Genomic DNA, 24301 nt, shown 5'->3' with positions numbered 1-24301 from the left:
ACTATTGCTCAGCTCATCAATTTGGCATTGCATTCTCACAAGTTGTACTGTTTCACTGTTTTTTGCTGCTTTAATGGGTATGGGATTTGTTTAATGCAGCTGTGAATTCTACTAACTGAGGAAAACTGTCTCCTAGGGAATATTTTCAGTCACGTGTCCACATCCAGATATATTTCTTGTGGCCAGAATTGAAAAAGTCCTTCAGGGGAGCATCACACATTGTGCTGAGCCATATATGAAAAGTTCAGACTCTTCTAAGGTATGAACGGCTTTAAATGCTTGGTGATAATGAAAGTCAATCTGAAAAAAATGATTTTTTTCAAAATATAAATGCTTAATGAATTCAAACGTAAGGTATCCATATTTATAGTCTAAAATATGTAGAATACTTAACATACATACATTTCCTCTCTGTTCAACATTATGGGTTCATGGAGGGCAAGGATAACTGGGAATCCAGAGCTTTGCGGATGCTAAGCTCCTACTCTGCCACTTAGGTACAACCCTTCTGTGTCCAACTTCTAATGAAAGTAGGCCCACATGTAAATAGAATATGTTTCCCTAGTCTGTTCTGACATCATAAAATAGTTTGCAAAGGAATTACTAGCTTGATAGTAAACTGTCTGTCAGAAGCGTAGATAGACAGAGTTCATTTTACTTGTTGTGTTTCTTGGGTTCTGGAGTTGTATTTTGGTTCATTTACACTTACATATGACATTGGAGTTTAGAGATCCCCTTGGCTCAGAGGGTCTGGCCAGTGGTGTCAGTGGTTCAGGTCCACCTGGTTTTTGTTGGAGGGAAGCAGGGCCATGGTGACAGAGGTGCTGTGAACTTAGGGAAAACACAAGATATATACTTGCTATATTTTCCAAGTAATGTTTAAATATATTTGCTATATTTTTTAAATAGCCATAGAATAAAAAGTACCATACAATTTAAAAATACTGGAAATCATCTAGTCTAAGACTTCTTTCATTCTTCATAAAGCTGAGACCTACAAAGCCTTAGTAATCTGCTCAATGTCCCCCAGATAGAGTGGCTGAAGGGCACTTGACTAGTCACTTTCTAGCACATCATGCCAGCTGGTTTGAGTAAGCTACTGAGTGCTACCGTCCTTGCCAGTTTTATATTTTTAGGGTTTTTAGGAAATGTTTTAAGTGATCATCTGAAAGATGACATGGATACATTGACAAGGATAGTCAGCCACAGGAATAGACATGTCAGAGGCTCTGATCAAGGTTTACTGAGTTGATTCAGAGCTTCCTTTCTGTGTCCAGAGATGCAGGCTGGTCAGTAAGGAACAGGTTCTGGAAATCATAAGTCCTGGGTTCAGATAGCCCAACTTGCCCCGTACTTTGGACAAATCACATCACCTCTCTAGCCCCTAGATCATTGGTGGCAAACCTATGGCATTTGTGTTGTTTTCTTTTAAGACAAAAGATGTTAATGTATAAGTTGTTTTTTCTAAACTAAAATCTCAATGTTCAGGTTTAATTGCAGTGTTGGCACTTTGCAAAAAATAAGTGGGTTTTGGGTTGCAGTTTGGGCACTCATCTCTAAAAGGTTCACCATCACTGTCCTAGATTTTCCATGTGTTGGTGCAAAATAAAGATCAAATAAATAATGAACGAGATGATGCTACAGACCATGAATCAAAGAAAGTATATAAGGCATCATTATTTTTGATGGCCCTAGTCAACTAGAGACCCATTTGCCAGGTCTGTTGCTTCAAAAACTAAGCCTTTTTGGCTAATAAAAGCTGGGTAAAGTGCAGTTCCTAGAGAGAAGCCTTTTTTTTTTAAACCAAGTCTGTACAACCTTGGATAAGAAGCTCTTTTAGTGCTTTTGTATTTTGATTAATAACCAGTGAAGGCCCTAGGTAAGATCTACTCCTCGACCATGTTTGCAGCACAATTGTAAGACCCATACGTACCAGTGTTGTTATAGAAATAACACACACATAAGTGAAATTTAACCTTACTGTGCCCCAGTGTCCACTGACTATTCCTTCATTGTTTATGGAGTATAAAGATGTTCCATGTGTGCATTGTTGGTGCTTTCATTTCTTTCCACCTGCCAGCATTACAGTAGGAATTAAGACTTAGTCATTTCATGTCGCCGTAGTAGTTTTGGTGGAGAAATTATTTTTTTCTATCAGAATTGTCTCTTTATGTTTTCCAAGATCAGCTAGAATGTCATTTGGAGTGAGTTTTCATTTTCATTTTGTAGGAAACTTTTATGAAAAGTCTCCATAGATATCTATTTTAAATAGATTTTTTAAAATAAGGTGTGGGGCTCAAAGGGCTATTTCCCTCTTACTTTCACATATATATTCCGTTTGCACCCTTGGTAAGTCTTAGAGCTCAGACTTGCTTGCAGGAAAGTGTAAAATGTATTACAAGCTTTGCATTTTAGCTTTAAATTTTATGAAAATACTTCATTTTACTCCACAGCATACTCATTACTGTTAAATCTAAAATTCTTGAACCTGAAAAATTTAAATAAATTGACCCTCTGGAAAGATTCAGCTATTTTACCCAAAAACTGTACATACCCTAGGCCCCACTAAATCACCCAGGCAGGGCTGAACATAGACTGCTAAGAGGAGACAGCAGTACTAGATGATCTCCTGGGATCTGTTTCAACCAAAGATGTATTTTCCAGTTCACTTTGAAGTAGCAGCTCTCACAAAATGATTGTAGAAGGATCATAAAGTTTTGCAACTATAAGGGATCATGAAAAGTACTGCCCAAGCCCTTCACTTTTCAGGTGAGAAAAACAGAGCCTAGAGAGGCTTAGTGCCCTGCATACACAGCTGGGCTCTGCTTGGCTTAGAGACAGATGGCTCTGTGGTTCTACTCCGAAGTCTCACCCCTGTTGGTGCACATGGCTCACTAAAGACCTTGTCAGAATACGGATTCTGATCCAGGAGTGTTGGGGCAGGCCCCAAGATGCTGCATGCTAACAATGATGCTGACTTTGCAACTTGGCAAAGCACAAAATCCATTTGACTTTGATGTTATCAGGTAGAATAAGGTACTTAGCACTATCTGAATCAATCAGGCTAACAGGGCACTATCCCAGTACAGGCAGATTTGAAGAAATTCATTGTCATCTGCTTTAGTAGTAGAGGCATAGTTGATTAGTAATAGACCTGCCATAAAAACATGGTTTTTGGACAAAAGCACATATACTTTGTTGTGTACTATAGTTAATCAGTCAACTCACAACAACAAAAAAATTGATCATTAGGAAGTAGCAAATTATGGCAATTCAAAACTAAGTAGCTATGGATAAATATCCTCTCAAGTGCACAAACTAGTACACTTTAAGTATTGTGCTTAGTGCGTTTGTTAGTGTTCTCATTTGAATTCTGGCAATATGTTATATTTTGGCATGGATATCAAATATTAGAATTACTAATAACTCAGTGGGTTTACAATTAAAGTACCCCTTAGTCAAAAAAGAAGTGTAAGTCTGTTAAATAGCATGTTTGTTACATTCATAGTCCAAAGAAAAGACATGTATTTTGGAAACAATGCTCAGTCTATATTCTTTATGAATCTTTGTCAAATAATATTTTAAATAAAGAAGTCTGCACTGAATACGAATCCAGCCAGTCAGTGCTGTAAAATGTACTTTTCCATGCAGTTGATGCTGTGGCGAGAGCTTATTGAATGAATGTGTAGTGATGACTCTTTAAATCTTAATTCAACTGTCCAGGGGATGCAATTTCTCACAGCTGTATTCTGATGTCTTTCAGGTTGCTCAGAAGGTGCTGAAGAATGCCAAGCAGGCATGCCAAAGACTAGGACAGTACAGAATGCCGTTTGCTTGGGCAGCAAGGTAAGTGGAATGTCCTTTATAGCATTCGTATAGGTATAGATAGATAGATAGATAGATAGATAGATAGATAGATAGATATGTAGTTTAATAGGCTTATTCTGTTTGTTATCCAGAGTCAAAGAAGATTTGAATATGTGAAATTGAAGGTAAACAAGCCTCAAGTCTGAAAATCATTTAGCAGAGGCAGAGAGGAAAGATGCTGGTCAGAGAGCAGCCATCTACCACTGGCAGGGTGGGCAGGTTTGCTACAGAGAGATCCCAGGTCCCACCACCTGGCACCAGCCGAGAATGCGTGGTGACCCCAGGGGGCTGCAGTGGCCTTCATCTGTGCTTTTTACTTCTTAAGCGTCTGAATGTGTATATTGTTTCTCAGCACAAACATGTTTGATAGAACTATTTTCTGTGTAAATTGAGTTAGTTGTGTTCATCCTCATTAATATTTTCCCACATTTTTAGATAATGAGATTTCTGTTGGCCAGAGCCAATGGAACAATAATTAGTCTCTGCATAGAAACCAGAGTTAAATGATGGATTTGTTTTGGTCTTTTGGAAACTCAGTTTTAAAATGTTGCTTTGCTATTTCAGGACGTTATTTAAGGATACAGCTGGAAACCTTGACAAAAATGCCAGGTTTTCTGCCGTCTACAGACAAGACAGCAATAAGCTATCAAATGACAACATGCTCAAGTTACTTGCAGACTTTTGGAAGTGAGTTTCAAGGTCTTACATGTTTCCACACCTGAGAGATACAGAGTGGGGATGGGATACGACAGGGTAGCTAGCAGTCATACAGTTGTTTAATTCATATGTCACAAGGGATGGGGGAGTGGACACAGAACATTTTCTCAAGTTCTGGGGAAGGAAGAAAGGGTTCACAATTAGCAGAGTAACCTGGTTGATTTGAATTCTGTACCAGATGTTTTCGGTGGCGCTATGAGGGGTGGGTTGGGGACAGAGATGTGTCTAGCGAGTAAGGAGACAGTTAAGGGAGCTCTGTCAAGAGATGAGACAGCAGCAGGCAACGTCCCTGCAAGAGGAAATAGGAAGGAGGGGCTAGTTCAAATCACAGCAGATAGGTATAGTTCTGGGTGTGGCTTCCTGATTGGATGTTAGAGTGGAAGAAGGGAGATATGGATAGATATCTAAGATAGACAATTTCTAGGTTTCTGACTCTAGATAAATTGACTCATTGTACCATTCCTGCTGTCTAAATTTCCTTCTTATAGAACACCAGTCATACTGGATCAGGGCCAACCAGAGTGACCTCATCTAATTATTACATCTTCAAAGACCCTGGTTCCAAATAAGGTCCCACTCATAGGTACTGAGGATTAGGGTTTCACCCTATCTTTTTGAAGGACACATTTCAGTCTATAACAGCCAGAAGAGATAAAGTAATGCTCTAATGTCTCATACAGCTGGTAGTGGGTGGAAGTCTGTATGGCCTGAGGGTGTGCGGTTTTAACTACTGTGCACTATAATAGCTCCATCCTAATGAGTTCACTTCTGAACCTATGAACTTGATGTCCTTTGCTGGGGAGATGGGTTATAGGGGCTGTTTTTCTGAGACTAGAGCTGAAGACTCAGAAGACAACATGAAAGACATCTCCAAGATCTAGGTGCTGTTTTTTCAATGCCATCAGCACTTTTCAGTCTTACTTTTTTAATGTAAAAAATAAAATATCAACATATACCAGCTTGGTTGATAAGATGATCTTAAAATTAATATGGAAAGAGGGTGAAGAACAGCCAAGGCAGTTCTGAAACAAAAGAACCAAAATTTGGAGTCTTATCTGGCCAGATTTTAAAAAAAGAGGAAGAAGAATCTAAACATGGCTGTGTCAATAGGCAGCTTTAGCCTTCAGTGATGTGGAATCTCTTTGTCAAGAATTTTTAAACAGTAGAAAAGGGAGGAAATCTTAGATGGAACAAGGATCCTTTTTAAACTGATGAAGGATTCTCAAGGTCTCTTTGATTATGTGATTGCACAGTTTTTGAATCTCAATCTTTTCCTTATTTGGGGTTTTAATTAGAAGTACAGCCTTAACTTGCTATTTCTAAGCTAGTTTACTTCCCTGTACGAATAAAGTTTCCCAATTCTGCAACAGGACTGTGTATTAGCTGGCTTGATTCTGAAGAACCTGTCCCCTGCTCATTGAGGTCATTGAAGCAGGGATAAATGAGGCAGTGAAAGATGAGGGTGCTGTATTAGCCTCTGTGGCTTCCTACACCAGCAGCCTCTGGTTGCTGAAACCATTTGGCAGTAGTATTCCTTGGACAGGACGAAGGGCTTGCTGAGAGAGTACACTTGGATCCCTGTGAATGTGCTACAATTCTTGGAAAACTAAAAGAACACCACTTATTTTTATATTTAAATGGTAGCGGTTCTTACATTTATAAATACACGTTCATTACAGAAGTTTTGGGAAATACAGAAGAGGAAGAGGAAGAAAAATGGCTTACCTCTACTTTTAGCTTTCATGGAAGTACTCAGTGTAGTTAGGTCATGCTAACTGTGTAACATTTCCTTGCATAATAACAAGTCTTTTCTGAAGGTGTAAAACATTTTTGTAAACCTCATTTTTAAAGCTCATTACTGAACATTATGATATGCCATTGGGCAGGCAGGCCATAGATTAACTCTTTACCTCATTTTTGGACCTTTAGCATGTTTCTAATTTTTAGAACTACAAATAAGAGCCACAGCATATTTATAAAATCTTTCCTTACTGATAGTGGTTAATGTATCATACATAGTGTATTGTCATACAGTAGTAATTGTCTTTTTTTTTTTTTTGAGACGGGATCTTGCTCTGTAGTTCAGGCTATCCTTGAGCTCACTGTGTAGCCCAGGCTGGCCTTGACCTAGCAGCAATCCTCCTGCTTCAGGCCTCCCCAGTGCTGGGATTACAGACATGCAGTTGTCATTTTTAACTTGAGTTCCAGTAAACCTTCAGCCTTCCTTATAAATAACAAGATAATACTTTGAAAAATTAGCTACATTTAGTTAAATATATCTCAATAGATTACCATGCAGCTCTTTTTTTTTTTTTTTTTTTTTTTTTGGTTTTTTGAGACAAGGTTTCACTATGTTGTTGAGGCTGGCCTTGAACTCATGGTGATCCTCCTGCCTCAGCCTCCTGAGTGCTGGGATTATAGGCATGTACCACCACACCTGGCCCATGCACCTCATAATAATCCTGATGTCGAATCTGTATGAATTTAGAAAGGTGTTAAGGAGGAAAAAACTATCTCTGTGGCCTTATTTTAAAGAAGAAACTGTTTTATATATTTTTTTGTATACAAATAAAAAATGGAGGGGCTGGGGATTTAGCTTAGTGGTTCTACCGCCGACCTCACAGGCACAAGGTCCCGAGTTCGATCCCCGGTACCAAAAAAAAAAATTTGCACAAATAAAAATGGCTAGGCACATAGCTAGCAGGAAAGATGGACAGGCATAAAAATAGTCATGTAGGATATATACCAAAATATTAATCATGGACATCTCTGAAGGATGGGTTTATGGGTGGTTTTCATTTTCTACTTTATAGCATTCTGTTACTTTTTTAAAACAAATGTTTACTTTTATATTCTGGGAAAATAATGAAGATTTTCATATGTGACAGAGGTTGGAGCCCTTTTCGGAAGTTACTCACTGGGTTGCTTAGTTCCAGCTTCCCATCAGGACAGGTCTTTGGGGGTAGCCCTGATCACAGACAGGGGAGTGGGACTTCACAGCCTGACAGCAAAGAGCACAACCTTCAGTGGTCCAGAACACAGGGAGACACAGTGTGTGGGCTCTCTCACATCACACCCCATGCCTGTGCTGGCAGGATGGATTTATTGCCAAGAGTGTTCCAGCTGACAGCTAAAAGACGCAGTAGCACTAGGGACACTGTTCTCATAAGGATTCAAGGAACATTGATATCTACTCCCTGTACTGTTCACAGTACTGTAGAGTTAGGGAAGTAGAAGATTTGTTTCTTTTTCTTTTCTAACCTTAGCATTGCTCTATCTCCTCTTCATTTTTTTAGAGCAAAGAATTTCCCATCAGTCACCTGAGCGCTAGTTTCAGTCCAAGAACTATTGTTTCTGCTGCTGTGATTTTATAATATATGAGAAAAATTTTCCCAAGCTACCCTAGTCTTTCCAAAATTTCTGCCAAGGCTGATAAGCCATTCTTCCCTTCTCTCTTGCAGTGATTTCCTGGGGGCGTGTCCCAGGTGTAGCAAGAAAGTGGTTCTGTCAGGTAGGCAGTAGCACTGGTGTATATGCTCCAACAGATACTTAACATAAGAGAGACTTGGTGTTTTACCTTAGGTTTGCTCACAGTGGTACCTTTTCTAACTTCTGCAGGAAATATGAAGGCATGAAGGCAAAATATTTTCTATTTAAAGACTATTTTCTTTAAAATGTGTCTTTTTATGTGCTGCTACATTGGTAGTTTAAGTAATAATACTATTAGGGTCTTTGCATATACATCTGTGTTTGTTTGTATGCTTATTTTCTTTGCATCCAAGTTTTACATTCTTGCTCTAGTTACACTGAACACAAGCCAGGTGTGGCCACTTGACTTTCTTTAAACACATTGTGGATGTTGACATCACCATGCTCTTCCCTCTGACCAAATTGTGTTCCCTTCCTACCCTGTCAGACAACACATAGACATCAAAGAACACATCCCCCTTTTTCATGTTTCAGAGCCCAGTCTGTAGCTCATTTCCATGCTAGGCAGGTTCCTTGGCTTCTCTGCCCAAGTCTCCTTTTTAAGGATGGATAGTAATGGTCCCGCCCTCCTAGGACTGTCCTTGGGAACAAATGAAAAGATGTTTAAGAGTACCATTTTGCCACTATGGATTGTGCTGTCATTCATTACTTTTCAGTAGATGCAGACACTCTGCCTTCTGATAGAGGTTTATACCCACTCTGTGACACTAATTATCATCAGAGGCCATAAGTAGTTGGCACTGTCTACTGAGTTTTGAAGACTGGAATCATATTTATGTTGTACCCGTGGGGCTGAGTATAGTGCACATTGTAGCTTATCTGAAGCATTTGATAAATATTTATTGGGTTTTCTTATGGAATAAGTTCAATTATTTTTGTTTAACCAAAAATATATCAAATTTCTTTCAATCATATTTAAGTTTATTTTTTTTGTGACACCAAAGATTTTTAAGGAATATTTCCTTTTACAAAATTTATATTTACCACTATAGCAGACCCAAGCATTCCTGTATTGCCAGTTAATCTTTTTAATCTAGGGAGTAAAGAAAGAAGGCCCAGGCTGCAGACATACACAAGGAAGGACCCCAAGTGTGGAGAAAAGGATGACTGCCAGTTTGTACTGTTCCCCTTCCCTCTGTGGAAGTTGTTGGGTCAGCAGGAATGTGTGGGCGGTGGGAGAAGAAAAATTTTCTGAAGGAAAGTTTGAGCCTCCTAGGTACATACAGAGAGTAGTATCTGGATGCCAGACATCATTACACTTACCTAATTGATCTCACACTTACCTAATTGATGCAATTTAAGATGGGTGTTGTGTCAGTATTATTTTATGAATTTTGCATAAAGTATACATACTTCTTAGCATTAAAAACAAAAAGCCCAAGTCAGACCCCAGTAATGAGAGAATTCACTGTGTGTAACACAGACACGCATAATAGGAGTGTGGAAATGCATATAGAAAAGGTAGTTGAATTCTGTTGTGTATGAGGTTTTGACTTTAATAAGTAAGGTCCAGCAGAAACCATAAACTTCTGAAATAGGTTTAAGGTTATGTTTTTGAAAACTTAAAGCTGGTAGAATAGCTTTCACAGCCTATATGGTACAGAAATTAGCTCAGATCTCTGCTTGGAAATAATGCGTCTGTAAAAGCAGCAACTAGAAGGAAAAAGGTCTCAGCAGAGAGAAGCAAAGAATAAAACATATAGCTAGACACGGGAGTACATATGCATTGTAGAAAGATTTCCAGCCAAGATTATTTAATTAAAATTAGTTTACTTAGAAGTCCACCTCTCTCAAAAATGTAAAATGTGTTTATATGTAATAAACATTATTTCTAACTCAGAAGCAGGCACAACTTTACAATTTTTTCTGTAGTTTTGTGGAATGTGGTACTTATGAGACATTACAGTATTAAATTGGTCAAATGAAGAGATGAAGCAAAGAATTTCATCTCAAGAGAATGTGTGCCTGCATAGAAGCTCACACAACTGAGAATTCCTCTAAAGAGCTTTGTGTAAAGCATATCATCAGGAAGTGCACAGTCCATGGGAGGCAGTTGAAGTTCACAGGAATTGACTGTTGAGAACACTACTGACCCTCCTCCTGCCAGTGGGCCCAGAGGCAAAATGTAGGGTTACGCTGGGCTGTATCTGGAGGTCTCTTGGACCGAATCTTAACCAAAGGCGGAATGTATGAGAAAAAGACTTGCCTTCCTGACCATTACATCTCTCAGGATTTCAGTGAATTCCTCATTTAAACTCTAGTGTAAACACAAGGCAAGTGAAAATGAAAGACCCTGAGAGAAAGAGATTTTGCAACTTAGAGCTGGGGATGGAGCAAGATAGATCAATTCAACACAGTTTCTGGTAGTAAGGAAGCAAAAATTTAGGATCTTTAGGGAAGTCCTGATTCAGACAAACAAGATTCCGAGATACACCAAAAAGTTACATGTGAGACTGCTTAATAGGTAACATTAATGTAAGTGGAATGTTAGAAACAAGAGATAGGAACTTTTTTTTTTTGGTACTGGGATCAAACTTGGGACCTTGTGCTTTCAAGGCAGGCTGTGGAACCACTGAGCTAAATGCCCTGCCCTGAGATAGGAACTTTTAAACAATGAAAGTAAAACCAAAAGCTGAATATGTTGTCTACTGAGCTTTGATGTTACTTGCAATGCTCTAAAAGAAATGATTTATCTCTCACCGCAAATAAAACTTTTTCATCAACCCTTCCTTAACTACCAGCTCCATACTAGTCAGACCCTGCTGTTATTCTTTCTCATAACACCTCCGCCATCCCCAGTTGCATTCTTTAAGTGTAAGAGACATTTTTATTTATGTGGGCATTTCTTCATGTGTCAAATAATTCTTCAGAATGAAAGCTTTCCAATTGCAGGAGCTATGTCAATGTTTGCTTGCCATAACATACTCAGTGTCATTTTAGTGTCTGGCTTGTGATCGGTACTCAATAAAAGGAGAAAGGAAGGAACAGAACAAGGAAATGGCATTTTTCTCCATTTCAAATACAATACACTGGCTCTTCCAGATACTCAAGCAGAGAATACAGTATTTGATCAAATCCAATGCATATGTTACCCAAGCAAGTGCAGCAAAACAAGCTTTTTACTTTTGCTTTGCCAGTCAAAACTAATTCTGGAAACACTCTGATCAGAAAATTGTCTTGCTCACAACCCTCCTGAGAAACAAAATCAATAGTGCACACATGTACACATACACACACACACACACACACACCACACCACACCACACACACAGAGAGATGAGAAGGTTTAAAATGAAATATTGGCTCACATGATTACGGAGACTGAGAAGTCCTACAGTCTAGAAGCTGGAGAACCAGGAAAGTCAGTGATATAGTTCAAAGTCTTAAGAAATGGAAAACTAGTGGTATGAATATTCTAGTCTGGATCTGAAGGCCTGAGGACCAGGACTATGAAGGCAGAAGATGGATGTCTCAGCCTGTGGAGTCAGGCAAGGGAAGGGTGAATCCAATTCTGCTTACCTTTGAGTTCTACTCCAGCCCTCAGCCATTGAAGGAGGTCCACCTCATTGATAAGGACCATCTGCTTTTCCCAGTTCAGCAATTCCAAAGCTAACCTCTTCCGGAAACACTCTCACAGATACCCCAATAGATGTTTAATCAGACTTCTGGGCATCGTGTGACCCAGTCAAACTGACACATAAAATTAATCATTACAGTCATTAAGATTGATTTTGGGAAAGGGAAGAAAGGAAAGGAAAAAGTATGAGAAAGAAAAAAAAAAGAAAACAAAGTCTATGTAAATAGGGAAGGGTGGTGGGGGTGAAGAGCCCATAGGTAATGGGGAAAAAAATAAGAACTAAGATACATCATGTTCAGGTACAAACACCCAATGATAAATGTAAATGTACTGTATACCTAAAATGTACCAATAAATATATATTTTTTTAGAAAAAAGAAATGATTTCTCAGGTGGCTTATGAAGAACCATCCAGATGCATTCTGTTTTCTAGGAATAGGTCACATTATGATGAACTAGTCATCCTAATCACATTTCTCCTCTCTTAATTTGGGTTGCTCAGCTGGTGCAGTAGAGGAATGCAAAGCCCTCAGCAGAATGTACCATAGGTATATACCATGATACCCTCTGGACAAATCAGAGAAGTGTTTATGTATTGAGTGGTCAGTTGTTCAATTGTGGGAATAATCAGATGCCAAGGGGAGTGATTAATATGCTGGTGTCTCTTTGTAAATGGGCCTCTGGGGATTTCAGAAAGAGCCTGTTCTTAGCAATATTCCGTGCAATATCTTCATTGATGATGTTTAGGAGAATATAATGTGCTGATTAAATGTCTTCATGACATAAAGCTGCTGAGAAGACCTAATATGTCAGATGTTAGAACTTGGGTTTAGGGGGATTTTGATCAACTAAAAGTGGCTCAAACAAAAAGATGATAGGCTGGGGATTTGGCTCAGTGGTGCCACCGCCTGCCTTGCAAGCGCAAGGTCCAGAGTTCGATCCCCAGTACCAAAAAAAAAGATGATAAAATTTCATCAAGGCAAATGTAAAACCCTATTCTGAGGTCCAAACACAGTTGTATAACTACAGGTCAGAGAGATGTAGCTTGATAGTAAAAGCAAGTAAAAACAGATTTAGGAATTTTAGGTGATTATAAATTTAATGTGGGTCACTAGGTACGTGTCTACCAAAAGTTAGGACTTTTGGGCTGCATTAGTAAATAAATTACTGCTCGTACCAGATAGCTGTCCCACCCCAGCTGGTCATACTGTACCATAGTGCCTAATCTGTGTAGGTCTAGGTACCTAGATTTAAATGGCACATTCTTTTAGGAGAGAAGTGCCATTGGGGGAAGGTACAAAGGTGCTGAGAATGGAGGACTTCAGAACGTGTGGTAGCTACAGGTGTTTGAAAGATTAAGGAACATAAGCAGCTTCCTTGATGAGCAGAAGTTTCAGAGAAGCCAATTTCACCATGCTATGAGGAAGTGCAGCCAGGTATTGAAATGACTGTGTTGGAAGTTACCTTGGCACCAGAAAGGTAGCAGTGGTAACAGTGTTTGTCAGGAACATCAGAGGAGATCCTATGTTGGATGGAGCCAGGCCAAATGCAGATAGTTTCATTGAGCATCAGCTCTGTACTCAGCATTTTGCTAGCCAGTGGAGTCAAGATGCTGTCTAGTTGGGCATGTTGATGATTCTAAATAAGCCATGTAATTATGGTGAGGCTGGTGTGCTTCAGAAATGCTTTAATTTTAACTCTTTTGGTGATATTCTTTATGTAAACCTGTGCTGTGCAGCACAGTAGCTGTAGGCCTTGCTTGGCTATTGAGTGCTTGAAATACAGAAAGTCTGAATTAGGATGAGCTCCAAGTATGAAATACACATCTGGTTTGAAGACTTTTTTGCATATTATTATACTGATAACATACCAAAATGATAATATTTTGGATCATTTGGGTTAAATAAAACATAGTATTATAATTAATTTTACCTGTTTCTACTTTTTTTTTTCATGTGGGTACTGTGAAGTTTAAAATTGCCCTTGTGGCTGTCATACACTGGAATGCACTTCTCTTAGAACTGCTGCTCTAGGATTTAGGTTTCGCAGTTTACCTAACTTATAAATGTTTGCTTTTTCTCTTCTTTTGTTTGTAGACCTGAGAAGATGGCTAAACTCCCAGTAATTTTAGGCAATCTAGACATTACAATTGATAATGTTTCCTCAGACTTCCCGAGTAAGTGTTCTTTTTGTTTAATAAGCACACAAAACTTTTGCTTGGCTGGTTTTTCTCTTAGTTTGGACTGTTTAAATATCTTTTCAGATTATGTTAATTCATCATACATTCCTACGAAGCAATTTGAATCCTGTACTAAGACTCCAGTCACATTTGAAGTAGAGAAATTTGTACCCTGCATACCAAAACACACTCAGCCTTACACCATCTACAACAATCACCTTTATGTTTATCCTAAGTACTTGAAATATGACAGTCAAAAGTCTTTTGCCAAGGTGAGTGTGCAGGTTGTCAGTTCATTCTTGATATCAAACTCTCCTTTGGGATTTTGCTTCCTAAATACATATTTATATATCCTGATTTTTTTCTTATTCCTGTTTCTTTAAACATTGCTACAGGCCAGAAATATTGCAATTTGCATTGAATTCAAAGATTCAGATGAGGAAGACTCTCAGCCCCTGAAGGTTTGTGGGGTTTTTTTTTATGTATACTATAATTACCTGTATTCTAATTTTTCCATTTTAGAAGAAGCACACTTGCATGACGCTATACAACTAAGGTAATTTTAAAGCATTGTAATTGATAACAAATAAAAAAAATATGATGTTAATGTGTACAACCACATATGCTGAATCTTACAGACTACTGAATACCTAAGTCCTTAGTCCTAACTATCTTTTATTATTCTCTTCAGGGATGAAACTTCCTATATATATTCAATTCAGTAAACACTGATTTTGCACCTACTCTGAAAAAGGTATATTGTGGGTGCTAAGAATTATATAATATGAATAATATTGGTAATGGAAATAATAATAGATCCACAGCAGATAATCTTTATTAAATGTATGTTGTAGTAGAAAAGAAATGATAGCAGTAGATTGTAGGTAACATTCACTGAATGCTGCTCATATTCCAAGCATTGTTCTTTTTTGTGCTTAATTCTTTTGATTCTCATAATAGTCTTTTGAGTTAGGTATTATTTAGATACATCTTTTTAGATGAGAAGATGAATGCACAGAATTAAATAAATTGCTCAGGGTCATATATGGGAACTTGACTTAAATCTAAGCAGTCTAGTTCCAGAGTCCAAATTCTTTACTAGGTTAAAATATCTTTCTAAAAAGGGGAGGAGACAAAGGTGCAAAAAGGAATATAATATTTATCCTTAATAAACTACAGTGAGAAACACAGTTGTGAGGGAAACTCCTGGCACCTAGAAAGTACTGAAGTAGTTTTTTGGACAAAACTGAAGAATCAGTGTATAAAAATGTTGAGAAGACACAAGAGAAGGAGTTAACAACTTCTTAAAGAATGCACATGGCATTGCTTGGTGCACACAGAGGCAAAGCTTATTTGGACAGAGGGCTTGCTTAACCGAAAGTGTGAGAGCATGAGAGGGAACAGTAAGCAGAGTGTCACCCAGGCATGGGTGAGTAGGAAGGGGAGCAGATAAGTGTGCCTAGAGATGCCCTTGCAGGTGACCTGGACCCGAAAGTTGAAAGTTAGTGGGCCTGGAGTCTCATAGGCAGGGCAAGTCTACCCAAGGTTTATCCCGGAGAAGCACCACTTTCTTTACAGCACATCTGAGTTTCATTTCTTACTCTACTACTGAAACCCTGGTGTTTTCCCCTTGCTAACTCTTATTTTAGTGCATTTATGGCAGACCTGGAGGCCCAGTGTTCACAAGAAGCGCCCTTGCTGCTGTTTTACACCATCACCAAAACCCAGAATTTTATGATGAGGTAAGTGGTGTCCTCAAGAGAAGACTCAGTTTGACCAGCTCTAAGGGAGACATCAAGTTATATGTCTGACATAGCAAAATTCAAGAGAAGCTATGTACCACACTGGAATTATAGCAATAGACCTAAATCAAGTATTTGTTTTACATGGTTTTCCCATTATTGAAGTAACATCTTTATTGTTAAAAAAATTAAAACTTAGCCAGGGATTTAGCTCAGTGGTTCCGTCTCCTGCCTCGCAGGCACAAGGTCCTGAGTTCAATCCTCGGTACCAAAAGAAAAAAACAATTAAAACTTAGAAAATGTAAGTAATACAGAAAAGAAAAAGTGATAGTTCAGTCACTACTACCACAACTAATATTCTGGCAGGAATTTCGTATTTGGTGGACCTGAGAATCTTCCTTTTTTATCATTGGGGTTGCTTATATAAAAGTTGAATATGCAGTTGACTCTTGAACAACCTCGGGGTCAGAGCACCAACATGCCTTCCAGCAGTCAAAAATACATGTCTAACTTTTGATCTCCAAAAGCTTAACTATTAGTCTGCTGCACTGGAAGCCTTATCAGTAACATAAATAATGGATTAACACATATTTTTGTGTCTTGTGTAATATATGGTGTAAAATACTTGAGAACTATGAGAGATCACTTTTTACTGCTATGCACAGTTTACTGGAGAGATACTGCTCATGTAGAGATGATGAGCATCACGCAGCATTTTAAGTAGATAGTGAACAACACCACAGTAGTGACAGGAGGTGGCCATGAAATTGCAGTATGTACTGCAGTTGATTTTATATAGTTGTAATTCAATATTGCATCTTTATATGTGTTTACATTTTTCTTGACTGTGAATGGTGCTATGTACAGTCTTAAGTGTATCTCAAGTTTTGATAAATTTTAACTTTCATAATAGATTTGTATGTGTTTTATGGTTGTTAAATGATAAAATCAGTTTTTATATACATATATTTTATGCATTGATGAAATACCTAACGTTCTCCTAATTTTTTTTAGTATTTCCAGGCTATAATTTGTCTGCAAGTGTTTTTAAATTGTTGCGAGTCTCAGGGGTAGAGTGTGTATTTAGCATTTGTGAGGGGATGGCCTCGGGATCCAGCACCATAAAACAAAAACAAAGAACCGAGATATATTATGTAAAGGTACAAATTCTCAGTAATGAATGTCAGCATATTGTACACCTAAAGTGTACCAATACAATTAATGAAAAAAATTAAAAACAAACAAAATCCTGCATGTAAGTGGACCCACGTGAGGGTCAACTAGTTCAGTAAAACTGCCATGTGAATCCTACTTTGAACTGTTCTGCTCTACTTTTTCATATGCTGAGGCTGTGTTAAGTGGGTAAAGTAGTTACTGTCATGTGTTTTCCGATACTTTTAGCAATGAAACAACCAACAACCCTTTTCTGTTTCTGATCAGTGAATTCATGATTCATTTCTCTGTAGGCACAATTTACAGCTCAGGTGTCTTTGAATGCAAATGTTAAAAGCAGTTGGAAAAGAAATTCACATTCGTGCATCTGGTGACACATATCTCTGTTTTTACCAAAAATTTTTGATCTTTATGAATGTAAGAAAAGGTTGGTTTTTGTGTTCCTGCAGATGAAAATAGAATTGCCCACCCAGCTTCATGAAAAGCACCACTTGTTGTTCACATTCTTCCATGTCAGCTGTGACAACTCAAGTAAAGGAAGCACAAAGAAGAAAGATGTTGTTGAAACACAAGGTTGCGAGTTTCATCATTCCTTTGATTTTTTTTTTTTGATAATTTACACATTAGATTCTTAAATTGTATTTTGATCCTGGATTTGCATTTTTTTGTAAAAAGACATTTCAATTAAATTTTACATAGCACAAAAATAGCATCCCAAGGTTGCATATATGTAAGCTTTTATAAAATAAAATTTTAGAATTATAGTCAAAGAGGCCAAAGTACATTGTAGAAAATGCTTTTCAAAGACCATATTCAACAGCTTTTTAAAATTTGTTACTCTAATTGATATTTAGTTATCAAAGTCAGACAATTCTATATTAGCTTTTGTTATACTTACAGTGAATTTTTTTGTTTTTTGTTTTCAACAGTTGGCTATTCCTGGCTTCCTCTCCTGAAGGACGGAAGAGTGGTGACTAATGAGCAGCACATCCCTGGTTCAGCTAATCTTCCATCTGGCTACCTTGGATACCAGGAGCTTGGGATGGGCAGGGTATAGGATTTTAAGATTGGTTATCCCGGTTCCTTCAGAAGAGAACAAGGAAAATAACAAAGCAGACACTGGATAAGATAGAAACCTATTTCTGCAAAGTAGTCATATTCAAAGATGAGTTCTTAAGGTTATACAAACTACACTTCCAGCTTAATGTAAATCTATTTTTTTAAAATCCCTCACCCACATGGTAGCTCATTCTGAAGCCTTTCTGATTCATGAAACCTTAGTGTCCTCAGGTTCCTTTAATTAGTCTGTTGGCTTTACATTATTTTTAGCTATCTTAAATTTTATAGACCTCAGTTTTATAACATGCTTAGGTAACTGTTCTTTTAATGTATCTCAGTACTTAAATAATGCCAAATTTGTCCATATTATGGATAGATTATAATAAAGTATTCCAAGAGAAAGGCAAACCATACAACTTTAGGTAGAATTCTTAGTCTGAACATAACTTAAAATGAAGGGCTCAGAAGTTAAAGTATCCATAAATGATTGACCCTTAGGCCATATGGAGAGTACCTATGTCCTATTTGCTATGTCTGGTACTTTGTACTGTCTCTTTCAGAATCCTGAACTCAGTCTCGTAAAAATACTGGTGAAATAGGACCCTTTCCTTATTAAATGGACAGTAACTCACACAACTGCCACTAAAGAGAAAAGATAACTTAGAAAAACCCAGTCAGAAAACACTGTACTTAAGAAAGAAGGTGTGCAGAAGTCAGTGTTGGCTGCACTTCTGCTGTAGCCAGGCACAGCTCTCACGTTACTAAAGCTCTTTGAGCCTTTAATCCCTCAGCCCCTCACTGATGGTCATATTAAGCTAAGATAACTAATCTGTTGGGACTTTTTCTATGTCTAGTTTTTTCAGCATTATGGTCCAGAAATTAAATGGGTCGATGGAGGAAAACCACTGTTGAAAGTTTCAACTCATTTAGTTTCTACAGTGTATACATAGGTGCGTGCTACTCTGTAAAGATTAGCAGTGATTGCTCTGTGACTCATGTTGTATTTTTTTGTTAAACAGAATCCTGATATGTCATATGGATATTTTTACCCTACAGATCTTTATTTGAGGAAAGTACATAAAACGTGCTCATTTGTAGTAATACAAATGACTAGTAGAAGTAATATTTTTCAGCAGTTCTTTGTTGGAGGATCGCTGTAATTTTAATGTGACCAATTTCCTAGTATTAAAAGAAAATTATGCATGCTTGATACAAGAAGTAGTTAAGCCTATAATATGCATACTAACAGACTTTTCTTCTCCCTCCCCCAGGATCAGCATTTACACAATTTTTTCCAGTACTGTCAGAAAACTGAATCTGGAGCTCAGGCTGTACAGAATGAACTTGTAAAATACCTTAAGGTATCTGTGGCTTTCTTGTTTGTTTTTTTTTTCAAAAAAAAACCAAAAAAACGACAAGACACGACCCTGAGCGGGGCGCCGCCCCGGGGCACAGACCCCCACGCGCGGGCCGGACCCGGCCCAGCCCCGCTAAAGTCTCGAGAGCGCGGCCCACCTTCGACGCTCAAGGCGCGACACCGGCACGGCACGACCGTCCCACACCGCCCGCCCGCCGAGCGTAACCACCAACCGCCAACCCGGGTCGAGGCCCGGGAGCAGCGCGACTGGGCAGAGCCGGCCGAGGAGGAGCAGCGGCAGCTGGGAGAAGAGGGAGCACACACGCACCGGGCGCCCCCCCCCCCCCGCGCCGGAGCGGGGCCACCGGCCGAGGCTCGGGACCGGGAAAAAGGCCCGGGGGACGGAAAAGACCAGCCAGGAGCGCACCGGTTTGGGCTACCAGGAAAACGACGCGGGATCCCACCGCCACCCGCAAGGGCGGTTCCGCGACGCCTGTGACGCCGAGCGGCTTTCCCAACCCTCTGTCGGGCCTCCCGACCGACCGAGCCTCGCCCCGCCACCCCACCAACGGGGGCGGGAGGCCCACGCCGCGCGACTCCCGCCAGACGCAGAAACCATCCAAACACTGAGCGACGCCCACCGCCTCTGCCGACTGACACCACGGCCGCCGAGCCCCCAAGGCCCCGGGGAATCTGCAACCCCTGGCGCGCCGCTCCTGCGCGGGCGGGAAACAACGCGGCCCCCGACCCCGCGCCCGCACGCGCGCAACCGTCGGCGCCGGTTGCGGCGCAAGACCGGACGGTAAGCGGCGGAGCGGAGGCGACCGCTCACTCGCGGGCGGGCGGGGTGGACGCGAGGCGGAGCAGCACGGGCCCCGGCCCCCCAACACCGGCGCGCTAGCGCCGACCACGGAGGGGGGGCCGCGGCGCTCACGCGCAACGGCCACCCCTCACCACCCCAAAGCACCGGACGCCCGGCCGGGGCCCGGCGGGACCCTCCCCCGACTCGGAGGGGGGAGGCGCGGGCCGCGGTTGAGGCGGAGAGCGGGCAGAAGGAACCCCCTTCCTAACCCACGGCGGGGCGGGGAGAGAGGGTCCACGAAGGGAGGGCGGCCAACGGGGTGGACTCGGCCTACCCCGGTGAGACACAACGCACACCCTTTTCCTTCAGATCGCTAGGGAAGAGGCTTCTCACTGAGGGCGGGCCGCACCCGCCACACCGCCCCCGCCGGGGCCACTGCCTGCGAGACACCCGGAGCGCGCGGGGGGGGGGGGGGTCTCCGGTATGGGTAAGCAGCGGGCAACACGGTGAGCGTCCGCGGCCGGGGGCCGGGAACCCCCGTTCGTCTACGCCGGGTGGCGCGGCGGAACGGCCACAACCCTTCCCCCCTCCCTCAGAGGGGAGAGCGGGGAGGGAGCGGGAAAGGCAGCCGACCAAGATGGTCACCGCCGGCCCGGCCATCTGTGGCTTTCTTAATAGCCCCTTTTTAATGAGTTTGGAGTAGGTTGGGTTTTCTGTTCAGTAAGAGTGTTACTGTTAAAAAAAAAAAAAAAAGAGTGTTATTGTTGGCCCTTGGAAACTTCTGTGAGGTATCAGGGATGTCACTCGGTGGTAGAGTAGTTGCCTTCTTGGTAGTAGTCCTAAATTCCATCCCCAATGCTATAATCAATCATCCAACCAGAAAACCTTCTGGAAGGATGTTGTCGTCTAGGTACTTTCGTAATGATGATTTCAGTGTAGTGTTAGAGGCAAGAAGTAGAGTTAGCACTGCTTCTGTCTTTTGTAGTGATCCTATGTATTCTCTTCTCAAAGTTGGACCATGCAAACATATTTTTTCTCATGCGTGAAAAGCCACTCACTAGGGACAGGTTTCTGTGGAGTGCTCCCTGGGTATCAAGCAGTGTCAGCACAGAAGGAACAGTCCTTATCTTAGCCCATTTTGTGCTCCCATAACAGAAAACCCAAGACAGTAATTTACACAAAGAACAGAAACTTATTTTCTCACAACTCTAGGGGGAAAGCCCAAGATCCTAGTGCCAGCATCTGGTGAGAGTCTTCTTCCTGATGATCCCATAGTGGAAGGCAGAAGGGCAAGGTTGGGTGGAGGAGAGGAGAAGAAAGAGAGCGAAACAGTGCCAAACTTGTCCTTTTATAAAGAATCCACTCCCATCATTCCAAATCCACCCCGCTAGTAGCATCATTAATGCATTCATACAGCCCGAACCCTCATGGCCCGATCACTACTTGTTAAACCTCACCTCCTAACACGGTTGCAATTGGGTATTAAGTATGCAACACCAGCTTTGGAAGAACATACTCAAACCATAGCAGTCCTCCGCCTTTAAGGAATTATAGTTCACTGTAGGAGATAAAGTGAATTTGGTGAATGCATGCTAGGAGGATAAATCAGAGAAATAACACACCTAACCATTCCCAGCTTGGTGCAGGAGTTAGAGAGGCTCCTGAAGTCACTTGAGCAGTGAGAGCAAGAATAGGGTTCATGTGGAGGTCTTTCAACTGAACATAATTGTGGGGAAGCATTTTGGAATGGAAAACTTAACTAGCTACGGGCCTTCTGGGTGTGGGGCCAAGTAAGAAATATGAAAAATAGGGTACATTGATTTGGTTTAGGCAAGGAAAAAACATACAAATACATGTTAAAAAACATCAAACAATGAGGTTTTTTATACATGATGGCTCTTGGCCCCTTCTCCATCCAAGAGTAGCAGTATGGCACCTGTGACATTTGTCCTTTGTCACAGCTCCCCTGACTCTTTTTTTGCTTTCCTTTTCTAGTTTTAAGGACTTTTGTGATTATAGTGGCTCATCTGGATAATCCCTAGTTTAAGGCCAACTGATTAGCAATTCTCCTGTGCCATGTAACATTCACAGATTCTCAAGATTAAGACGTGGACATCACTCGGAGCCGTTTTACAACCCCCTGAGCCTTCCATTCATTTTAGGGGGAGTACTTCCATCTTTCTGTGAAACTAAGAAATTACTTTGGGCTGGTTTACATTTTAAAAAATAATGTGAACTTCACCATTCCTTGTCTGTAGAGTCTGCATGCAATCGAAGGCCATGTGATGATCGCCTTCCTGCCCACCATCCTAAACCAGCTATTCCGAGTCCTCACCAGAGCCACCCAGGAGGAAGTCGCAGTTAATGTGACTAGGTGAGGGAGGTGGATGGATGGATACTTTTCTTCGCTTCCAGTCTGTCCACATCTGGAGCACAGTCATGCATATCCAGGATGCTAGTATGTGCTGAACATTTATTGAAGAAGTGTCTTGATCCCATACATGGGGACCCCATCTAATTCCTTGTCTCCTTGTTTCCTAAGTGACAGTAGCATCATCATTGTTCTACTACTACTGCTATAATAATGAAATGTTTCCATTTTCACATTACTATTCATTGCTTTATTCATTCCTGTGGTGTGTAGGGTCATTATTCACGTGGTTGCCCAGTGCCATGAGGAAGGATTGGAGAGCCACTTGAGGTCATATGTTAAGGTATGTAAAACTAACTGTTCTGATTATTTACATCTGTGGCTCTCCAATTTTCCTTCTAAGAACTTTTTTTTTTTTCTTTACAAGCCTGGTTATTTAGGGATGTACTTCCAACTTACTACCTATCCTTTCTATCCTATCCCTATTGCCGGAGCTTGTACCTGGACAAGAGAAAGTATGAAGAGAGGCAGCCACTGCTTCCTTTATTTAATTTCATCCTTTGAACAAGTAAAGTGACTCAAATGATGTAGAAGTTTAAAGAATTTTAAGTTGCTCTTGGCTAGGCCTCTGGTAAATTTAGTCTTCTTCATTTTTCTTTTTTCCACACAAAATACCAGCAAATGGCTACTCCTAAGCAAGAGGGGCTAATTCTGGCCACAATCAAATGACTTGACTCTGTAGGACCGCAAGAGATGTCAGTAGGACAAATATCAACAGGTTGTTTGTTTATGTACAACATTACATATATACATAGTGGCAGATATGTGTGCTCTATTCAGACTACGTCTGCTTTGTGAATTACAGCCATGTGATAGTTTAAAAAACAAAGTTTGGATGCTTGAGGATATCAGTTACCAGTGTTGCAGGACACATCCCTTGAAGTTCCTCTCATGGATGGAGTTACAAGCTAGATGGTGACTGATCTGACTGAGTCAGATGATTTTCTTACCCAGTGGGCTCCCTGAAGACATCCTGGTCTCCCTCTTTCTGTCACATGACAATCACTCTTCCCACCTTTGTTTCCATGCCTTCCTCTCTCCCACCCATGAAATTATACTTTGGTCCCTGATCTCCGTTCTTTGGAGCCTCAGTGTTCAGCCCAACCTGGAGAACCAGAGCAGTAAAGTCTCTTTCTCTTTTCTTCCAAGTATGCTTATAAGGCTGAGCCATATATTGCTTCTGAATATAAGACAGTGCATGAAGAGCTGACTAAATCCATGACCACCATTCTCAAGCCTTCTGCCGATTTCCTCACGAGCAACAAACTCCTAAAGGTACGTAGGATAGATATCCAGTGAAACACTTTATTTAAACAGATTAATGGAGAAAGGTTGATGAATGGGTATTAAGTTACAGTTAGATAGAAGCAACTACTGGGTGCTACTGCATAGTAGGTGACTAGAAAACAATAAAGTGTTGTACATTTCAAAAGATAAAATGAGGAGTTCTGAAAGTTTTCACTGTAGAAATGAAAATGATGAGGAGCTAGATAGATTTAACTATATTTAAATATTACGCAATGTAAAAATATCAGAATGTTATGTGGAACTCCATTAACATGTACACTTTGTATGTTTTTATGTATCGGTTTAGAAGTAAGTAAGTTAAGGACCACCAGGCATGGAAGTATAAGCCTGTAGTCCCAGCTGCTCAGGAGGCTGAGGCAGGAAACTCACTTGAGCTCACAAGTTTGAGACCAGCCTAGGCAACACAGAGAGTGATAACAAAATTAGTTCTCCAATTGCAGCCTTGCTAATTGTGTATTCAGATAGGAGCTTCAAAGAATTACCACATTCACAGTTGCATTGGCTCTTAAGTCATATTCTGTCAGTGGAGGCCAGTGATTTAGAGATTATATATTTAGAGTGTCACTAAACAAGAGCTCCACACAGAGGAAGACTGCGTGG

At 40.5% G+C, this 24301-nt stretch overlaps 1 protein-coding gene across 1 annotated transcript in view; it reads left to right on the top strand.

Moving 5' to 3' along the window:
- LOC147823480 (dedicator of cytokinesis protein 9-like) overlaps window positions 1-24301 on the top strand; it is a 248003-nt gene that overhangs the window by 117603 nt on the left and 106099 nt on the right. Inside the window, 14 exon segments of the mRNA XM_087193072.1 lie at window positions 137-259; window positions 3764-3846; window positions 4432-4554; window positions 13747-13826; window positions 13914-14101; window positions 14225-14290; window positions 15479-15571; window positions 17194-17317; window positions 17674-17795; window positions 18667-18753; window positions 19075-19164; window positions 22221-22336; window positions 22607-22676; window positions 23543-23668. Of these exon segments, the coding sequence (XP_087049198.1) occupies window positions 137-259; window positions 3764-3846; window positions 4432-4554; window positions 13747-13826; window positions 13914-14101; window positions 14225-14290; window positions 15479-15571; window positions 17194-17317; window positions 17674-17795; window positions 18667-18753; window positions 19075-19164; window positions 22221-22336; window positions 22607-22676; window positions 23543-23668 (1491 nt within the window).

This window comes from Heterocephalus glaber, unplaced genomic scaffold (assembly GCF_053883595.1).
Source record: "Heterocephalus glaber isolate CG9 unplaced genomic scaffold, H.glaber_assembly_v1.0 deba00001578, whole genome shotgun sequence".
NCBI classification, from domain to species: domain Eukaryota; kingdom Metazoa; phylum Chordata; class Mammalia; order Rodentia; family Bathyergidae; genus Heterocephalus; species Heterocephalus glaber.
This window is presented reverse-complemented; position numbering and strand designations above follow the sequence as displayed.